General features: G+C 46.9%; 1 protein-coding gene across 1 annotated transcript in view; it reads right to left on the bottom strand.

Moving 5' to 3' along the window:
* Nucleotides 1–10,297: 10,297 nt before the first annotated feature.
* The window catches only part of LOC138171351 (zinc finger protein 585A-like), a 73,167-nt gene continuing 62,250 nt past the window's right edge, over nucleotides 10,298–21,214 (bottom strand). The window contains 6 exon segments of the mRNA XM_069100791.1: nucleotides 10,298–12,136; nucleotides 18,080–18,181; nucleotides 18,679–18,805; nucleotides 19,978–20,066; nucleotides 20,614–20,733; nucleotides 20,958–21,210. Of these exon segments, the coding sequence (XP_068956892.1) occupies nucleotides 10,560–12,136; nucleotides 18,080–18,181; nucleotides 18,679–18,805; nucleotides 19,978–20,066; nucleotides 20,614–20,733; nucleotides 20,958–21,210 (2,268 nt within the window). The 3' untranslated portion in view covers nucleotides 10,298–10,559.

The following is a 21,214-nucleotide window of genomic DNA, read 5'->3' as shown; positions in this document are numbered from 1 at the left end:
TGTCCCTGTCCAGCTCCCCCTGTGAAGGGCCCTGGCGCCCCACTCCTCTGCAGTGAAGGCCACAGGCACATTCTTTAAGATCAGCGATTCCTGGAGCAATAGACATTTAAGGACACTCCAAGACTGCCATCAGAAGTGAGGTGACCAGCCACTGTACTGAATGGCTTCTAAAACCCTGAAGAATAAAGGCAGCTCAGATGGTTAATGTGCCTTGGGGATCCCAGAGCCCTTTCCTCATCAACACCATGAGGTGATCCTAGAAGCAGTCATTAGTCTATTGTAAGGGGTTGGGGGGAGATGGAGGTCAGCCTGTGGCTTTGCATTTCCAAACCCTAGCAATATCCCATGAAGGAGAGGACAGTACCAGTTCCCCTACCTTTTCCCTGGCCTCAGACCTTGACACAGAGTCTGTAAACCACAAAGCAGTGACAGCTGTTTTCCCCTTTGGAGGAGATCTGAGGGAAAGGCGTTTGGGGTAGGGGGATGGGACAAGTCTGAAGGAGGAATGTGCAGGATCATTAACCCAGTCCCTGCATGGAAGGGAGGGAGGAGGGCTGGTGACCTCCAGGATGGAGCTTAGCTTCCAGGAGAAGGAAGGATTTAAAAAGAACAGCAACCCAGGGCAGTGTCTCAGCAACCCCAACCAGATGAGACAGACAGCCCAACTTGACCTTCCCCAGGGAGCACAGAACCAGGAGACCCCAGCCTAGGACATGGTAGAGAATGGAATCACACAAACCCAGCGAAAACCACTCATCCTACAATGACAAAGAAGATCCCTACCAGTTCTGGTTAGACTGAGACCCAAAGGAATGTGTGCCTGGATCTCAGGGTTGGAGGTTTCACACCCAAGCCCTAACTCCCCATGAAATCTTGTGCATACATGCTCACACACCTCAGTCTTGGCCAAGCTCCCCCATCCCTGATATGGCAGGGGGAGGGGATCCATTCACAAAGTAGCAACAGCCTAGAAATAACGAGGCAGGGGGCGGCTAGGTGGCACAGTGAATAGAGCACTGGCCCTGGAGTCAGGAGAACCTGGGTTCAGATCCAGGCTCAGACACTTAACACAAAAACTAGCCAAGTGACCTCAGGCAAGTCACTTAACCCCAATTGCCCTCCAAAAAGCAAAAAAAAAGAAGAAATAATGAGGCAGAGTGTTGGGAAATGGAGTCAGGAAAACCCAAGTTCATATTTACTTCATGGAATTGCTTTGGGGCTAAAATGAGATAATATTTGTCAAGAACTAGAGCTATATAAATATTGGCAAGTATTATTAGAAACAAGAGGGCACCTTGAAAAATGAGATGTAAATGACTTTTCTCAGGGCTACAAGCCATAAAAACAAAGCAGACACAATTGTCAGACCTGCACCATCCTGAAATGTCTTACATGGTCACACAGGTGTAAAAGACCAGAATGAACCACAGTCACATAAGCGAAAATATTTTACTTGTTTAAAGAGGGGAAACTTGAGTTAAATTGCTTTGAAGCACTGTTTCCTTTCTCTGTTGCAGACCTTCACATTTTTATAGCTTTAAAGAGAGAATGGATTCAGCAATACAGGAAACACGTTCAGGATACAGTATTTTCTAATCTGCCTTCTAATTCTGCAATATCAATGGCATACATTCTAAAAGTTTGGGCCTCATAAGAATCCTTTTGATTTCACAAGAATGTGCTTAACATATCAGCTTTAATTGTCCAAGTTGCTCCAAGATGGAGGTGGACTTGTCCTTCCTCTTCAGTTCCTCCTTTTGTCCAAGACAAGAGAATCTTTCCTCATGGAAGAAACAATGTGGGCTTACTTTGCTCAAAAGATAATGAAGAGGGAGGTCTAGAGCCCAAGCACATCGCCCGTAAAAGCTTAAAGAGGATATAACATGAGAAATATGGTCAAAATGGTTGTGACCAACTGGGGCAAGTTCAGGACTCGGGCAGGTGTAGAAGGGACAAGAGCCAGTCAGCCACAGCCTTCGTTGGTATCTTGCAATCTGTCCAGAGCTGACTGAGTAGTGAGTCCTACTTTTTCTAGGTGTGAATAATTTTAGGCATTTGAAACCTAAAACTAACTAGATTATTCTAATTTCCTTTTAGGAATCATTTTAAAGTTCTCCAGTTTGTGCAAAATTAAAATGAAATAGATTCTCTCCATCTAATCTGTGAGCAGACATATATGCACATATGTGCATACATACATAGAAATCTAATATTCACATTTACATATAGTAACAACTGGGGAGTGAAATGTTCTAGTCTAAAAATGAATGCTGTCTTGTCAATCTTCTTACTTCTCCTTGCTCAGCAAGGGACTGTGGACTGGCTGGGATTGTTTCCAAGTAGACTGTAGGATGCTGATAGAAAAAGCATTCATCGTGTGTGTGTGTGTGTGCGCGCGCGTGTGTGTGTGAAGTATGCATAAGGCTGTCGTGAAAGTCAAGATTTTGTGCTATTTTATAACACTATTTTATTAAGAATAATATTTATTTCTAAAATAAAGGAGAACTGTGAATTCAGTATTTGAGATACTATGTATATGAAACAAATGCAACACCCAAGGACATACTTAAATAAACCTTCTGTTGCCTACAAAAACGTTTCTAAGGGAGTCAGTGTGTTGTTTTTTAAGCAATTTGGGTTAAGTAACTTGCTCAAGGTTACACGGCCAGTTATTTCTGGGTGTGGTGTCAGTGTGTTCTTGATAGAGGCAGGGAAGGGGGAAGGGTAAATTCTTCTCGGAGCTGATTTCCTAATGCATCACACACACACACACACACACACACACGCACACACACATTCTTATGACTTCTTTGGGTTTGGGGGGAAAGGGGTTAAATTTCAGTGTGAGAAATGGTTCTGAACTCAGATATCACATTTCAAGTCGTAAAGTTTCATTTAACACTAAAGCATTTCAGGAGAGACAGAGACACAAAGACAGAGAGACAGGGATACCAAGAGACTAAGAGAGGCAGAGACAGAGGGATGGAGAGAAGCAGAGATATGGGGAGACAGACAGAGAGACAAAGACAGAGAGATACAAAGAGACAGAGAGGCCGAAAGAGACACAGAGGCAGAGACAGACAGAGGGATGGAGAGAAGCAGAGATATAAGGAGACAAAGACAGAGAGAAGGAAGGAGGCAGGAAGTCTGGGTGTATTTTTGTAAAAATTCCCCAATATCTCTGCTTTTCATAATCCAAGGCAGATGCAGTCAGGTGACATGGTAGATAGAGCCCTGGGCCTGGAGTCAGGGAGACCTGAATTCGAATCCAACCTCAGATACTCAGATAGCTGTGGGACATTACACAAATTGTTTAACCTCAAATCTTCAGTTTCATCATCTGTAAAATGGGAATAACACCTACCTTCCAGGGCTGTTGTGAGGACCAAGTCGACTACTATTGGTAGAGCACTTAGCACAGTGCTTGGCACAGAGGAGACAGGGTGTAAGTACCAGTTATCATTGCTACCATGATCATCACTAATACCCCAGCCAAAAACCCCAGCAGTACTTCAAAATGAGAACTCAAAACTCATTCCCATCTTCATTTGGAATTCCTCATTAAAAGATCACATTTCAATGACAAAGTTAGCTTCCTTTAACTTCCACTGCCATAAATTTCTGCAGATATGTGTATGTGTGCAGAGGGGAGACGAATTCCAATCTTTCTCTCTCTGAATCCTTAACTGACCAGAATTAAGAATGCAGTTGCTGCTCAGTTGTTTCCGACCCTCTGTGACCCTAACCAGGGTTTTCTTGGCAGACACTGGACTGGTTTGCCATTTCCTTCTCCAGTTCATTTTACAGATGGGGGAACTGAGGCAAACGGGATGAAATGGCTTGCCCATGGTCACGTAGCTAATAAGTGTCTAAGGCTAGATTTGAACTCAGGTCTTCCTGACTCCTCGTCTGGCACTCTATCCACTTCACCGCCTAGCTATCCCTACTAATGCAGATGACTAAATCCTTTGAAAGCTTTTGATATTTCCAGCTGGCAAATTCTCCTTTTTTTCTTACCCTTTTTCTTTTGGCTGCATGAATTCCATCCAGACAACCAGGCAGGACACACAAAACAAACACCGTGGATAGCGCCACTTGGTGTGCATAACAGTTTGAGTTTCTCCCAAGGTGAAAGAGGTTAAAAGAGTGTTGTAGAGGTTTGGGAAAATATCTTCCTTTAGCTTCAAGGACCATTCCAGAGGGGCTGAGCAGGTTAGCAGCTAGTACTTTTCATTTAGACCAAAACAAAGCACTCCAATCCAGGTGGCAGTCAAGAGCCTCGAGGCTGCAAGTTCCCAACCCCTGGTCAAGGCCAATTGAAATTGGATGGACCCAGAGGCTCCCAGAGTCACATGCCTCATCAGGGGTCCCCTGATGCTGGGATGATGGGGCAGCTGGCCTCCAGGAGGTGCCAAGTGCACCCCTCACCAGTGGAGGTGCTGATGGTCTGGGAGGTAGGAGGGGTTAGTTACCCAGGGAGCATCTCAATGGGACCTCACAAGTATCAAACACCAGACCAAGTTCAGGTCATGGAAGCCAAAGGACTTTTATCACTTAAACAAGGGGAAACAGGGTCAGATTGCTCCCTTTCACTCCACGTGGCACCACTTCACATTTGTATAGGTTTCCAGAGCAATGAATTAAACCATAACAGGAATGTTCAAGTTCTGAAACACCTCCAAAACATCCCTGTAATGTCAGAAGAGGGGTGGCTGGGTGGTGCAGTGGGTAGAGAACCGAGCCTGGAGTCAGGAACATCTCAGTTCAAATATGACCTGAGAATTTTACTAGCTGTGTGACCCTAGGTAAGTCACTTTACCCTGTTTGCCTCAGTTTCTTCAACTGTAAAATGAGCTGGAGAAGGAAATGGAGAACCCTTCAATTGTTTCTATCTGTTTAATATTATCTTGATTTCTCATAAAGTCACTAGCTTCCATTTGCTCCAATCTAATTCTGAAGGAATTATTCTCTTCAGTGAGCTTTTGAGATTCTTTTTCCATCTGGCAAATTTGACTCTTTAAGGCATTCTTCTCCTCATTGGCTTTTGAACCTCTTTTGCCATTTGAGTTTGTCTATTTTTTAAAGTGTTATTTTCTTCAGTAAGGTTATTGACTCTCTCTTCATGACTTTCTTGCATCATTCTCATTTCTCTTCCCTATTTTTCCTCCACTTCTCTTACTTGGTTTTCAAAATCCTTCTTAAGCTCCTCTATGGCCTGTAACCAATTCATATATTTCCTGGAAACTTTTGGTGCAGGAGTTCTGACTTCATTGTCTTCCTCCTGCTCCATGCCTTGATCCTTTTTGTCTCCAAAAAAAGGAATCCAAAGTTGGACCACTGTGCTTGCCCTGTTTCCCTCCCTTGCTCATGTTGCCACTCAACCAACTGACTCTTGAGCTTTTTGCCATAGTAGAACTCTGCTTTCAGAGAGGGGAGTTTTGTCCCAAATCGCTGGGCTTTTCTCAGTTGCCAGAGCTATTAGTTGGCTGCCCTCTCAGAAACCTCCACTGTCTCTGGCACACTGGTCACGTACCCCAGGACCTCCACCCAGGATAGGGATCCAGATCCAAGCAGGGTAAAGCCAGAGTGATTACCCCTCAGACTGGCCACTTGGTCCCCCTACAATCTGCAGGCCAGGAGCTCCGAAGCAGCCACACGGCTGCAGCCACTGCGCCTCAGCCACTTCTCCCTCTGGGGGCAGAGGCCGGATCGCACTCCTGGTCTTTCTGTTCCCAAAGTCCACACTGACCTCTCACTTTGTCTTTGGCATTTATGGGTTGATAATTCTGGAAACTGCCACAGCTGCTGGTGGCACAGTTTCCCAATGTCCCTCTAGCTGCAGCTGGTCGGGCCACCCTGAGACTAAAACCTCAAGACTCATGCAGGGCTGGGCTCGGATCCCAGCACACTGTGCTGGACCCTTCCTGCCATCCTGCTGGGCTGTCTTTAGTGGGAGTTTAATTTCTCTCTGTCATTTTGGGGGTTCTGTAGCTCTAAAGTTTGTTTAGAGTCATTTTTACATGTATTGGAGGAGGTGGAAGCTGGAGCCGTGTGGAAGTCCTGTTCCTACTCCACCATCTTGACTCCACCCCTGAACCCTTCAGTATCTCTGCCAAGAAAACCCCAAATGGGATCACAAAGAGTTGGACGAGACTAAAGTGACTGAACAATTTCAGAAGAGGGATCTTATTGAGTAGGTTCTTATTGTCAAAGTTGCTTGACATTGGAGTCAGTCTTGCTCTTCATAGAGAAATGAAAAAAGACAGAAGCATCACTGGACATCATCAGGAGTGGTTTTTCTTTTACAAACACTGCTTTAGACCCTCCTGAAGTGTTACTTAATAGTTCATTTAAAGTTAACTTAAGAGCAACTAAGTTAACTTAATTAACTTAAATAGTTAACTTAATAGTTAATTTAGTTGTTTGCTTTCACAGGAAAAAAGGGTTGGTTTTCTTTCCCCAGTGTCTGAAAACTTTCTGAGTCTCTTTAGTTTTCTATTGCTCAGTAAAAAATGATAAAAATTGGTTCTGTTGCCATCAATTTTATTGTCTCAGGAAGCTGAGTAGGTTAAAGGAAACCCACTAATATACTTAAGAAATTAATAATTTAATTAATAATCATTAACATGGGCTAGGCATTGTACAATTTGTCAAGGGCCACACCCTTGACCCAGAAACAGAAAGAAGCTTCCACATCCAACAAAGTATTCATAGCAACATTTTATGTGATGGATTGAGGAACGGTTAAAAAAGTTCGGAGATGTGAATGTAATGCGATATTGTTGTGGTGGAAGGAATGAAGAATGTGAAGAATTCAGAAAAATGTGAAGTTAAGAAGAACCCGGAAAACAACATCCACAGCAACTAAAGCAATGGGAGGAGAACCCACTGTCTCTTTGGGACTGTAAAGACTTCAAAGCGGACTGAGGGAACTGAAGAAGAAAACTGGTGGTCCTGGGGGTGAATTGATTCTGTTCTGAGGGTCTTAGGGGAAAGAAAAATGCAAAGATCAGAACAAAAGATCACAGGTCACAACAAACACTTAGTACTTCAAGCTTCACATCTTCATCCCCACAACATCCTTCTGAGGTGCTATTATCTCCATTTTACAGATGAGGAAACTGAGGTAAATAGAAGTTGAGTAATTTGTCCAAGGTCACACCGTGAATGTGTCTGAGGCTGGATTTGAACTCAGGTCTTCCTGACTCCAGGGCCAGTGCTCTTTCCCCTGAACCACCAGCTGTCTGAGAACCGAGAGGTACCTTAGAGAGCCTCCAAACCCCCTCTTTCTTAGAGGAGGAAGCCACCAGAGGGAAAGGGACTTTGAGATGGTAAACGGCAAGAGCGTCACTTGAAACTTTGTCTCCTCTGTGCCTAATTGGGGCAGCTCCCACTCCCTCCTACCAGTCCATGGCATCATCCAATGAAAAAGTCAGCACAGCTAGCATCTAAAGGGAGAGTGTGCCTGGAGAGAAATGCCAGTTGTATCCCTCTGGGAAGGAGAGAAAGCCTGGGGACCAAAGGACTGTCCACCTCTTCCCTGCAGCCCACCTGACCCAAGGCATCCTGCATAAGGCCGAGACTGTAAGAGGCTCATTTCCAGGGCCAGGGACCAAGAAGAAAAGGGGAAGAGGTGCTCCCGGCGGGGGGAGGGGGGGGGGTTGCTCATGCTCCTACACAGCACAAGGCAAGCCTATTCCCTTCCCTTACTTCAGGTATGGTGCCTGGATAGGGAACCAGTGGTTTTTGTTCGACTCATCCTCAGTAGAGAATTCCTGAACTAGCTGTAGATAGCTTCTTCAGCTTTGAGATGGGGGGGAGGGTGTATTTAGGCCAGGCATCACAATGAGCAGCCCACTCCAGAGCTGGGTGTGTAGCAACAACACTCAGAGAGGACCCTGAGTGGATTTTAAACCCTTATCTTGTCTCAGTCAGAATCCACACTTGATCCAGTTGTCTATGTTAGGGATAGAAACCCGGACCTGACCCTGAGAGCCAGGGCCTCATCTGAGGTCACCTCCGTTCCAGGAGACCCTATTAGCTCCAAACAGAACTAGTCACAACTTTCGGGGGACTCTGGGAGACTCACTTTCCTAAAACCAGTCAATCTTGCTTAGGCCACTCTGTCCAAAAATTCCCCTTTCGAGCTGTTCAATAGAGGACTAGAGAGACCTGAAGGACTTCTCCCTTCTCTTAGTCTGATCATCACCCTGATTGGGTCCAAGTGTGGAGAAAGTGCAGCTTCTAAATGGCTGAATGAAGCACCCTTTAGCCATGCTCCAACTCTACTGCACAGGGCGACAGTGCTTCTCCCTGACCTTTAAGATAGTGCACCTCAAAGAATGAAATAAGAACTTTGCTAAGGGCAAAAAATGATTCATGAAGGGCATTGTTCCAGAAAGACTAGAAAGTTTCTCCTTCAGATTAGTCCAAACGCTTGAGGCTAGGATGCTGAGAGAAATGCTTTCTTAATGTTTCCAAAAGGGGAGCAGGGCCATTTACTTCCACTGAGGGAAATGCTGTGTGCCAAACACTGGGGAGACAAGCACACAAAAAAAGGGCAGTCCCTGTCCTCGAGTTCTATTTCCATAAATGACAAACAGGAGAATGTTGGTTGGGGACAAAATTTTGGTTTGAGAAGTCAAAGGAATGTTGAAGGGACAGTCACAGGTGAGCTGATGGATAAACTTGTTCCGCTAACAAAAGTGGTGGCGTGTTCTGCGGCTGAAAACTGGGTGGGAGAAGGAAGCCCCAAGTAGTGACAAAGGTCTAGCTGGAGAAGCATAATGTCATGGGCAGGGTATTATAGACGGTGACAGCAATAAGGTTATTGGGAAATGTTTTGGTATACCAAAAATAAAATGTATTTATAATTTTTTTTTTCTTTTTTTAAAGCAATCAGGGTTAAGTAACTTGCTCAAGGTTACACGGCCAGTTATTTCTGGGTGTGGTGCTGAGTATCTGAGGCCAGATTTGATCCAGGTCATCTCTTACTCGCTGAGCCACCTCGCTGCCCCTAAGCAATTGGGCTTAAGTAACTTGCTCAAGGCTACAGGGCAGGTGTTTCTGGGTGGGTGCTAAGTGTCTGAGCCCAGGATTCGATCTCCAGGTCTTCTCAACACTGGAGCCGGTGCTCTTACTCGCTGTGCTACCTGGCCGCCCCTAAGCAATTGGGGTTAAGTAACTCACTGAAGGTTACACGGCCAGTTATTATTTCTGGGTGTGGTGCTGAGTATCTGAGCCCGGATTTGATCCAGGTCATCCCGACACTGGAGCCGGTGCTCTTACTCGCTGAGTCACCTGGCCGCCCCTATAAAATATTTTTTAAATGAAATTAAATATCCTTAAAAATAAGTGAGTTTTAAAAATATACAAGGGTGTCCAGCTGCTATGAAAAGCAACAGGGCCCTTTCCCACCCTCCCACACCAGATCTGAAATTACCCTTGAAAGACTTTCAAGTTTTCAATGATCATAGGAGTAACAAATGCAATTCCCAAAGAAGGTGTAGTAAAGAGAGAACAGAAGAGAGCCTTAGAGAAGGTCGAATTTAATGCCTTGGGGAAATGAGAAGCAAGTAAAAGGGAGAAAGCAGTCAAAAATGAGATAGTTTTGTTTCCTGAAGAGAAAGCAGCCACGAAGATAGTCAAAAGGGTCAAATTCTTTGTCAAAGAGAGAAAAGAAGGAATGAGGACAGAAAAGACTACGGCATTTGGTAGGTCATGGGATTTTGAATTTGGAATGGAGCTCAACTCCTAGGAGAGTGACTGGGTTGTGACAGAAAGAACCCAGCTTATGAGATGGCAGATGGTAAGAAACCAGAAACAGATGTAAGTACTTCTTTTTTTCCCCAATAAGTTTGATGTGGTAAAGGCAGAAGAAAGATGACCTGATTAGAAGGGAGTAGCAAGTGAAGGGAAGAGATCTGAGGTGAAGATATTAAGACTATATTTGAATACAGTAAGGAGTTAATGGAGAGGAATAAAGTGAAGATGCCTCAGAGAATGAATATTCTGATAAAAGAAAGGATGGAATAGGGTGTATGACATCAAAGGCACAGGCATAAGTTAAGCTTTAGCAATGAACAGGGATAACTATTGCTCTCTGTGAGGAAAAGGAAAAGTGCTGGTGATTTTGCAAACTTTGTAGGAGTAAAGTTTAGGGAGCCAGCTGCTGTCAGATAGACTGTTGGTCTAAGTTACTGGCTATAAACTTGAATACTGGGGGAAAGAGTTACTTGGAAGCTTGAGAAAAGATGAAAAGGTTTGGATTATACCATACAAGAAATGAGTCTGACAATTTATAAAAATTAATTTTAGTTTTAAATACTAACTTTCAAGAAAATTATGTACTCTGAAATCCTGATGTACATTTTCTTCAAAATACTTTACAATATTCAGGTTTCTCTCTCTGAAGTTCAAAACGTTGAATAGTTATCCCATAATCATTACATTCATTAAGGTGCTTCCCCTCCCCACCCAGTATAAACTGTAGGATGGTGACTCCAGTGTTCTGGTAGAAGGCATAAATAACCATACATAATACATTCAAAAGATTTATGTCAAGTATGAATTGTCTGATGTCCAGTAAGTTTTATGCTCCTGTGAAATGCCTTTCCACACTCATTACATTATTAAAGCGTCTATCTTGTATGAGTTCTCTGATGTCGAGTAAGTCCTGCCTTCTTATGGAAGGCCTTCCCACACTCATTACACTCATAAAGTTTCTCTCCACCACAAATGCTCTGATGTTCAGTGAGCTGAGTTCTCTGGAGGAAGACCTTCCTACAATCATAAGGTTTCTCTCCAGTATGAGTTCTCTGATGTCTAGTAAGGTTTGTGTTCCACTGGAAGGTTTTCCCACATTCATTACATTCATAAGGTTTCTCTCCAGTGTGAATTCTCTGGTGTTCAATAAGCACTGTGCTCCATCGAAAGGCCTTTCCACATTCATTACACTCATAAGGCTTCTCTCCAGTATGAATTCTTTGATGTCGAGTAAGGTTTGTGTTCCACTGAAAGGTCTTTCCACATTCGTTACATTCATAGAGTTTTTCTCCAGTATGAGACCTATAATGTTCAGTAAGTGCTGACTTCTCATGGAAGGCCTTTACACATTCATAAGGTTTCTCTCCAGTGTGAATTCTCTGATGACGAGTAAGGTTTGTATTCCAATGGAAACACTTCCCACATTCATTACACTCATAAGGCTTCTCTCCAGTATGGGTTTTCAGATGTTCTGCAAGCACCGTTCTCCATCGAAAAGTCTTTCCACATTCATTACACTCATAAGGCTTCTCTCCCGTATGAGTTCTCTGATGTTCAGTAAGCACTGTCCTCTGTCGGAAGGCTTTCCCACACTCCTCACACACATAAGGTTTCTCTCCAGTGTGAATTCTTTGATGTCGACTAAGATGTGTGCTCCATCGGAAGGTCTTTCCACATTTATTACATTCATAAGGTTTCTCTCCAGTATGAGTTCTCTGATGTTCAGTAAGTACTGACCTTTTGTGGTAAGCCTTCCCACATTCATTGCATACATAAGGTTTCTCACCAGAATGAATTGTCTGATGTTGAGTAAGATGTGACTTCCAACGGAAGGCCTTCCTACATATACCACATTCATAAGGTTTCTCTCCAGGATGAACTCTCTGATGTTGAGTAAGTTTACTATTTAGACAGAAGGCCTTTCCACCTTCAATACATTCATAAGGCTTCTCTGCAGTATGAATTTTCTGGTGTTCCCTAAGTCCTAACTTCTGGTGGAAGATTTTGCCACATTCATCACATACAAAGGATTTGTGCCCTATAAGAATTTTCCGGTTTTGAGTAAGAAGCTTGTTCTGACAGAAGCCCTCCTCACCTTCACTGCACACATAAGGATTTTCTACAGCATCTATGCTCTGATGGCCAATAAGGCTGGTGTTACTGAACATCACTGTCTTTCTACAGTCATTGGGTACATGATCTTTCTCCTCTCTATTCTTCTTCCTCTTGTACTTGGCTCCTGTATCCAAGTTTTGTCCCTTTATGGAGAAACAGTGAACATCACTTATGTCACTTGTATCCTGGGATGATTCTTCCATAAAACTGCCCATCTCAGAGGGGCCCTTCTTGGTTTCGGGGCTCCTCTTCCAATCTGAAAGAAAGACAAGACAACGAGTAAGTATGTCCTGGTACCCATGCGTTAAGCTTAGTCCTGTGTTCTATCATGCTTGTAAAGAAAATAACTCAAATATCAAAACACACCAAATGAGAACACTACTCGATAATAAGGTTGGTGTACACATTGCCAGAGCTAGCTCGGTGTTTGGGAGGTTCCAAAGTAAAGTGTGAAACAGAAGAGACATGAGATCAAACCGAAGGTCTGAAGAGTCATTGTGCCGACCTCACTGTGTGTGCCTGTGAAACCAGCCACATTCAAGAAGCTGAACTGCTTCCATCTGAATCGTCTTCGGAAGATTCTGAAGATCATCTGCCAAGATAAGGCAACAGACCTGTGGTCTTACTTGAACTACAATGGCAAGCATTTAAACTCTACTACAGAGAGTACAACTCTGATGGGCTGCCACCTTTTCTGAATGCCAAACATGCCCTTGCTTTACAGATTATCTTATGGAGAACTCACACAGGGCAAGTGCTCGCATGATGGTCGGAAGAAGTGATACAAGCACACTCTCCAAGTCTCTCTTGAGAACTTCAGAACTGAAGGAGTGACATGGGAGACACTGGCACAAGACCGCTCAGTGTGGCATGCCCATATCAGAGAAGGTGCTGAGCTCTAGGAGCAAAGCAGAACTGAAGGAGCATAAAGGGAATGCAGGATGCACAGATCTGGAGAATCCACCCCGAATGTTCACATGGACTCTTTGTGCCCAGCCTCTGGTGGGTCTGATCAGCCAGTCAGATGCAAGGTAACTTGACTCTAACACAGTGATGTCATCTTGGTCCTCTTAGAGAATGAAGGACAACATTAGGACTGTCATTTGTACTTTACTAAACGCCTTCTCACTGATCCCCTAAACAATCTCATGAGGCTAGCAGGTAATAATTCAGTTATCACATTTTCTAGAATGTACTATGAAACAGAAAAAAGTGGCCATATCCTAGCCTCTTCCAGAACAAGATAAGCTAGACTAAACTTATTTCTTCTTTAACATGATTATGAAGATCATGGTAATGCCACAGTATCTAGATTTTGACAATTCTGTAATGTCTGTAACTAGGATGGCAATGCTACCCAAATTAACTTATAGATTAAAAGAATAAGTAAGTTACAATGGGAACGAAAGGAATATAATAGAAGAATGTCTGATTACTTCAGATCACAAAGGAATAAATTATTCAATAACATTACTTGAAAAAATTAGACAGCGTGTATAAGGATAAACTGGATACATCACATCTCATACTATATAAAACAAAAAGTTCCCAGGCAATAAACAATAAAGATATATAAAAGAAAAATACATACTAGGAAAATTGGAATAAAATTATATGTGCATTGGAATTGTAAAGGAAAAAATAGTTAACATTCCTAAAAACAAAAGAAAAAGGGCTACCAAGTCGATGAAAAATGCCACCGGCATCTAAAGAGTTCGAGTAGCGAGGGATTCACACAGACTGCTGGAATTATGATAGAGGAAATGAGATGTTGGAGTGTGACAGCCTATAAGGCAAAAGAACAGCCTTACAACCAAGAATGATATTCTGCACAACTATAATCCTACAAGGAAAAAAAGGGAAATACCGTAGGGGAGATTCTTTGTCTATGCATTGAACTAGATGGCTGCTGAGGGCCCTTCCAACTCTCACACTCTTACCCTGTGTCCTTTTCTGCAACTGAGAACTTTCAAGCATTCCTGATAAAAAGACCAAAGCTGGGCAGAATCCTTGAAAAGCAAATCCCAAGACAAGACACACTGAGAAAGGATAAACAAATGCTTCACCTCATCTTTCAAAGGCATGAGCTTTAGACCCTTCATAGTGTTCTGTAGCCTCCTCTGAAGAGTCTGTAACTTATCAGCATCCTTCCTAAACAGTGGGGGCCCAGAATGAACAAAAAATGCCAGCTATATTCTGACTGTGACAGAGTGAGGATCATCCACCTCCCTGGTCCTGGACATTCAGGGCATTCCTGTCTTAATTAATGGGGCTTTAGGCTGCCATGGTTTTCATGGCTGTCATGGCTCCTGCCTCTTCCTCCCCCTCAGAATCTCCTAAAACCTCCAGGTATTTTTCACAAGTAGTATCTTGTCAATGATTTTTTAAAACTTAATTTTTTTTCACAGAAAACTGACCTTTCCCTCCCACCTCCTTGCCATTCTCCCTTCCTCACATTGAGAAAGAAAAAAAAAATCCTTGTTCCAAGTGTGTAAAGCCAAGCAAAATAAATTCCCCCACTGACCATGTTTTAAAAAATTAAGTCTCCATTTGTACTCTGAGTCCAACATTTCTCTGTCTATGGTTGAAGAGCATGGATGCTCATGAGTTCTGCAGAACTGTGGCTGGTCACTGTGGATCAGATTATGGCTGATCGCAGTCTCAATACGATTTCTAAAGTCTTTACAATAATGTTCTTATCGTATAAATTGTTGTGCTTCTGTTCATACAGTTGATTTTTTGAACCCATGTTCAAGATTTTAGGAAGACTGGTCTCCAAGAAGATAGAAAGCAGTGCAGCTTAAAGGGGCTGGAACATCATAATATTTTCACATGGAAATTTGTGTTGCTTAGTCAGATTATTTTTACAAGGGTCTTCTTTTTCCTTTTTGAAAAGTGAGGAATGTGGGAAGGAGAGAAAATAAGCATTTATGAAATCAGAAATTAAATTTTTTTTAAAGCAATAACTACAGAGGCTCAAAGAGCATGAAAACTATTGGGGGAGAACCTGGGGGGCACCATACTAGATGAAGAAAGTCATGCCCAAAGATTGTGTCAGTGTTAGCTGTGACTTCTTTCAGAGTACAGAGCCAGTCACAGCTAGCCGGAGTGGACGTCAATATAAAATGGGCCAGCTGTAAAGGCTCTGTGCCCTGCCGGCACTGCTAAGGACTAGGTTCTGAACTGAAGAATTCCCAGTGCTATCTCTAGAGAAGCCAACCAAGACAAATCTCTCTGTCAGATCTGAATTAATGCTGGAATCTTTGAGATCATGAACAAAGACCCGCCTGTGAGGACTGCTTCACAGAGCTGATGGTAAGGTTTAGTTAGATCCTGCAAGTCAGGATTCTCCCAATAACTCAACTTCAAAAGATGCCCCTGTGGGTCCATGTAATGCAGTTCTATTGCTGATTTGAAAATGAGGACTGCTACGGCCACTGGCCCGGAGAAAGATGGGGGAATGAGGGAGACAGGGGAGCTGCTCCTACCTGGGGAGCAAGAGATGGAGCAGCAGGAAGGCAGCATGAAGGCCCCCCTCCCTCAAGGATCCTCTCCTATGTCCTCATTCCTCCAGCAGGGGCTGAATCTTTCCACCCCAGAGCAGAAACCTCGGCCATACAGATTTGTTGGCAACCGGGAAGAACTGGCTGGGCCTTAACAGGTGGCTTCCGAACCTGCTCCTCTGAGCTGGCTGCTCCAGCAGGGCTGGAGAGTAACTGGAAGCTGACCACCTTCTCTGCGAAGCTGAGCCTCCCTCTCCAGTCCTGCTGAGGCAGAGGCTCTTTCACAGAAGCTAAATGCAAAAATCAGGCAAAGGCACATCCCCGGCCACACGCCGTCAGCCACAGCTTCACCAGGGCTCCAGTGATCGGGGATCCAGTGACCTGTTCCCTTTGGGTGCCTGGGGCCGGGAGGAGCACACCCACGCACCGAGGTTTCCTTGCACATCCTCTTCCTTTCATCCCGTGTTCTGGAGGGGCCCCTGGCACTGGAGGGGGCTGCACAGCCCATCTGGAGTCTGCCCCCCGTGCTTTCCTTGTGCACTCAGGCCTGGTCCTCTCCACTGCTGGTCTGCTGGACCACGTGTGAGGCTCCCAGCCATGCAGAAATCCCAGACTTCACGGGCCCCCAGATTATCACATCACAGCACTCTCTAATGACACCATGGTCCCATATCAAAGGATGACTGTGCCCCAGCAGCAGGCGGAACTATTCAGACCTACTCAGTCTGTCCAGAGACAGGAGCGGTCCCAGGTCTGGTCCAGGCACTGCAGCTACTGGGTCCCTGGCTGGCATTCCTCACAGCTCTGGCTGCGGCTGCCAGACCCCACACAGCTTTGATGAAGTTTCTGAATCATTTCCCAGGGACCTGCTACTTCTCATGCCCACTCATAAGGAAAAAAAGCAATAAGCTTTCTGAAAAGGTCACACAACTGAAGCATGAAGAACATAATTCCCATCATCCAACCTATGCTGTCTTTCACAGTTCAAGTGGGCAAAATTCCCTGTCCCTTCCTCATCACTAGGTGTAGCTCTGCTGGAGGTGACTGAGGCAAACTCCTGCCTGATCCCCAACATTCAACAGCAAACATTCTCTAAATGAAGTTGGGGGTACACAGGGGCAGAACACAAACACAACTCACAAACAGCAAAGGGGGATGTCATTCCAGGACTGGCCTTAAAGCCACCGGATCACCAAAGAAAAGACAGCTCAGGAAGCGACTTCTGGTTCCAAATTTCCAGGAGGGGTGGGCTCCTCCACCCACCTCCACACCCACACAAGTACCAAGGTCCTCACGGGTGTCAAAGGGCAGGCATCTGACCACAAGGCCCTTAATAAACACCTGCTGATCGTCTGCTCTAAGTGCTGGGCAGTCTGGGCCACACTCCTGGAGTCTCTTCTGAGCATCACCTGGCTCACCTGGTGCACACTCTTTCCTATGCTCATGACTGTCTCTGAAGCAACCCGGCCTGGGCACAAGCTAAGACGGTAACCTCCCTGATGGCAGGGGCTGCCTTCCTTTCCTTGTGTCCCCAGAGCTTCCCACGGTGCCTGGCATACAGCAGGCTCTTCACAAACACCTGCTGACTGACTGGCCTAATGTCCAGCTAGGAAACCACAGTGGGTTAGTTCTAACCTGAAGATGAGAAAGTGCAGGTGACACTGGGCGGGGCTGTCATCCGACCACCCTGCTCTACCTGGAGACCAACAAACACCAGGCACAGCCCTGACAGAAGCTACTGTTACCTTCTATCTGGGAGAGATGGACACCATGCTCTCAGTGATCGTACAATGAAGCCCCCCACCCCCCACTGGACTGTTAGTAGGTGAGTGTGGGAGATCACAAGTGGCTATACCTAAGGGTTCTTCACATGCAAAGTCTCAGGACTTTTTTCCACACCCAGTTTAGGGAAGGAGCCTCTTTAGCCCTGATAAAGAGACTGGACCATGCTCACCCCCCGTCCTTGCAGAGGTGAGAGATGAGAGGTAGAAAAAGCAAATGCTTCCAGCCATCCCAGAGACAACTCCCCAAACTGAGTTTTTTCTTTTGTTTTTCCATTCTGTGTCACAAGGAATGACTGGGCTGGAGAGGAGGGAATGCGAGCTAAACACAAAAGACCAACTACAAAGTCAGGGTGGTCCTTGAGTTCCCATGAATAATAAGGAACGATGGCAATGACCAGCTTCCTAATGAGCCTGGCTCAGCCCATCACTTGACCTTGGCTCACCAAGCAGGAAGGCCTCCATCGGGAGCCCCTCCAACCATGAAATGAGGGCTCCCAGCAATCACGGAGGGACTAGCTGGTGAAAACAGGTCACCCAAAACAAGGTGATGCAGCAGAGGATTTAGGGAGGCTGACTAAAGTCACCCAAGAGAAAACAGGGAGAGAGAGAGCCATCCCTGACTAGGCATGTCTCTCTCTAACCCTGGGTGTGGAGGGAGGCCAGGACAGTGACTGGATGCAGAGAAGAGGCCATATGGTCAGATAGACTGGCTCTTTTGTGCAGGCTGATTGATGTGGGAAGGAAAAGGACAGGAATAGGCATTTATTAAGCACTTACTATATGCCCTGCTCTGGGTGAAGTACTTTACAGATCTCATGTCATTTAAGACCCCTGGCACTGGTTCTGCCTGAGGGATGGACCAACTCAGATACTGCTCGGAGTGACTTGCATGCTGGGTATCTGCCTGCTCACCTGGACAGGTGGTCCTGGGCATGTCTCCCTCTGGCTTCCAGCTCCAAGGAGCTTCTCCATGCTCCAGCTGGTAGATCACATGTGGTTTGGAAAATTCAAGTCCTGCTCAAGAGAAAAGGAAGATTCTCTGGTTCAGAAGTCAACCTTTGCCTTTCTGTCCCAGGGAAAAAAGGGACCTGCAATGAAGATTCACAGGTTGTCCCAAAGGACTCCTGGCAAATATGGTGAATTAGGGCACAAAACAGATGGAGGTTCAGAAAGAAAAGGAGCTCACTTCAGCCTGATCGTGCCAAGAGGACGGGAGCCTTCCATGTCTCCAGGCAGCTCTCCTGGGCACGTTAGAGAAGAACCTCCGACCAGAGGGCCCTGAGAATACACCCTTAGGGTGACACATTCAGACAGCCAGCTTCCAGAGCTATGACCAAAAGACCTTTAAAGCACCTGGTGATGAGGACTGACATCTGACCAGGAAAAGATCGGTAATCCCTGCTGCCTGTGTGCCAAACAATGATCGTGTAAAACTGCAGCCAATCAACAACATTTGCCAAGGAAAAGCCCTCCCAATGGGCAGATGCTGAGGCCCAGGGGGCCATCCTTACCCAGACAGACCAGGTTGCTGTAGTTCTCCAGCATCACATCCCGGTACAGTTTCTTTTGAGAGGGGTGCAGGCACCCCCACTCCTCCCAGGTAAAGTCCACGGCCACATCCTTGAATGTCACCAATCCCTGAAATAATAAATGTATGTGAGGGTATGCAGGACCTTAGAGGAAAGGTGGAGGTGCCCAGGGACTATATTTACTGGCATTTACACCTCTAAATACAAGTATTTACCGATCACCCACTGTACGCCACAGCGTGAACTCGGTTCTGAATTGTGCAGCTCATCATACTGACACTGCAGCTTTCTAATAACTAAGAACTCCTCATGAGGACCCCGTGAGGCTGGCGGAATGAGCGTTCATCATCCCAACTTTGCCCCTGACAGGCCTTCTCCCCTTCCCGTCCTTTTCAAAGTAAAAGTGCATTGATCAGATTTGTAAGACTCTGGGCCAGCCCTTGTCACCAGCCCTGGGGGCTGCCTCCCAGCCCAGACCAGGAGCCGCTCTGGCTCCCACCTTTCCTGGCGACAATTGCAGCTTATTAGAAATGTGGCACCAACGTCGGCCACCATGCCACATTCATTCTAACCAGAGTCTATATAACAACCCATCCTCACCAATAACCAAAAGCTTTTCCTATTTCTTCCTCACTGTCCACCGCCCGATTTCCCTTCCTTGGTGTCTCTCTGCAGGTCCCAGCCACAACCCCTGCTTCATCAAGGACACCTCTAGCTACCCAGACTGACTCTTGTTTGCATATGCATCTTTGCAAGGAGACCGGGAGCTCCTGGAGGGCAGGGACGGCCTTGCTTTGTTCCAGTGCCCAGCACACAGTAGGCCCTTAATAAGTGTTTGCTGATGACTGCTGCCTGATTCAAACCCACTCAGACCAACACCCCAAGGGGCTGACTTCAGATAACACAGGATGCAGGAGGCGTCTTGTCCTCTGGTGTTAGGGCAGAGGCAGGGGAGGGAAAAGGGGAGTCAGCAGAGGGAGTCTGTTCTCTCTGTGATCCCAGGCACTGCTTCCCCCTGGGCTCCCCGTGACTTGTACTCCCGTTTCTGTCATTAGTCCCGCAAATCTTGGGTGTGACGGAGACCTTGCTATTAACATCCTGCTTCCATTGTATCTCCGAAGTTAGCCCAAGACCTGATCCTGACAGACAGAGGAGAAGAGGGCCTGCCCGAGGGGCTCCCCCCTCTGCGCAGAAGGGGCCCCGCTCCGAGGCCCAGGCTCACCGGCTCCCCCTCCCCCCATCCTCATGATAAGGACACGTGGCAGGGGTGCCCCCGCTCACCTGGGGGGCCCCGGCTGCCGGCGCAGGGGCCGCTGCCTCTTCCTGGGTGTCCCCTCGGCTCAGGGAGAGTCCGATGTCCGCGAACAGGGCTGGAGAAGAACAGGATGGTGACGAGGGGGCTGCGCCTCCTGTCCCAGACCGCCCCCCCCCCCCGGGGCGAGGCCTGGGACAGGAATACACCCCCGGGAGGCGCGGACCCGGTCACAGCGGCACCGCGGGAGGAAGGGGGGGCGCCGTGTGGCCCTGGGCCAGTCACTGCACCTGGGCCTCAGCCTGCAGTCTCCTGGCGCCCGTGCTGTCTGCGATCATGAACAATCACAGCGGACAACACGTAGTCATTATGTGCAACGGTTACGTCTCCTTACGCGTGGTACCTACAATGGTCACCGTAATTAATAATAACTATTATGGCGTGTATTATACCACAATAACGTGATGACTGTGGCTATTAGGGCTTCCGGACCCCACACCCGCCCCACCAGGTCCGTGTCACGTGACCCGAGCGCGCTCCGTGCCCATGCCACAGAGGAGGCGATCGAGGCTCGGCCAGTCCAGGGGCATCCCCCCTTGGGGCAGAGCTCGGGCTCGGGGGCTGAGGGGAGGCCAGGGCCCGGCACGAGAAGACCCCGGACCTACCTCGCTGGCTCCGGCCCCGGGGCCCCCACGCGGCCCGGCCCCCGGCGCGCCACGACATAGCAGGCACAAACAGCAGCCTCAGAGCAAGAGGGAGAGAGCCGCCTTCCGGCGCGGCGAGCACTTCCGGTACCGGAAGTTATGGGATCACAAAACGCCTTCTTCCTCCTCGGCCGCAAGTTCTTCTGGGCGTCGTAGTTCGGAGGCCAGGGGTGGGCTGTGCGCATGCTCCACACTCCTCCGGCTGGTTTAAGTGAGGCTCCGAAGTCTCCCCTGGAGGCACCGCGCTGCCGGCGTCTCCCCTGGTCTCGGGTTGTCGCACACCCCGGCCCCTGCCAGAAACGCACCCTTCCTCCTCCCCTCCCCCTCGAGGCCGGGCTCTTCTTCCCAGGCTAGGCTCAAGGGCTGCCTCCTCCAGGAAGCTTCCCCAACTTGTGCCCTCGTTGTCAGTGAAGGAGCTTTCTGGACCGGGAAGAGCAGCGCCCGCGGAGCCCGCAGGCACTTGCAGTGGAACCCCCTTCTTTCAGTAAAGAGTTTCTGATCGACCACGATGCAGAGACCCTCCCGGTGGAGGGCCCCCAGCACGGCTCCGCCTCCTCCCTTT

The sequence above is a fragment of the Petaurus breviceps genome, unplaced genomic scaffold, assembly GCF_028583685.1.
Source record: "Petaurus breviceps papuanus isolate PSGF00001 unplaced genomic scaffold, PetGlider_PUasm1.0 428, whole genome shotgun sequence".
Classification (NCBI taxonomy): domain Eukaryota; kingdom Metazoa; phylum Chordata; class Mammalia; order Diprotodontia; family Petauridae; genus Petaurus; species Petaurus breviceps.
This window is presented reverse-complemented; position numbering and strand designations above follow the sequence as displayed.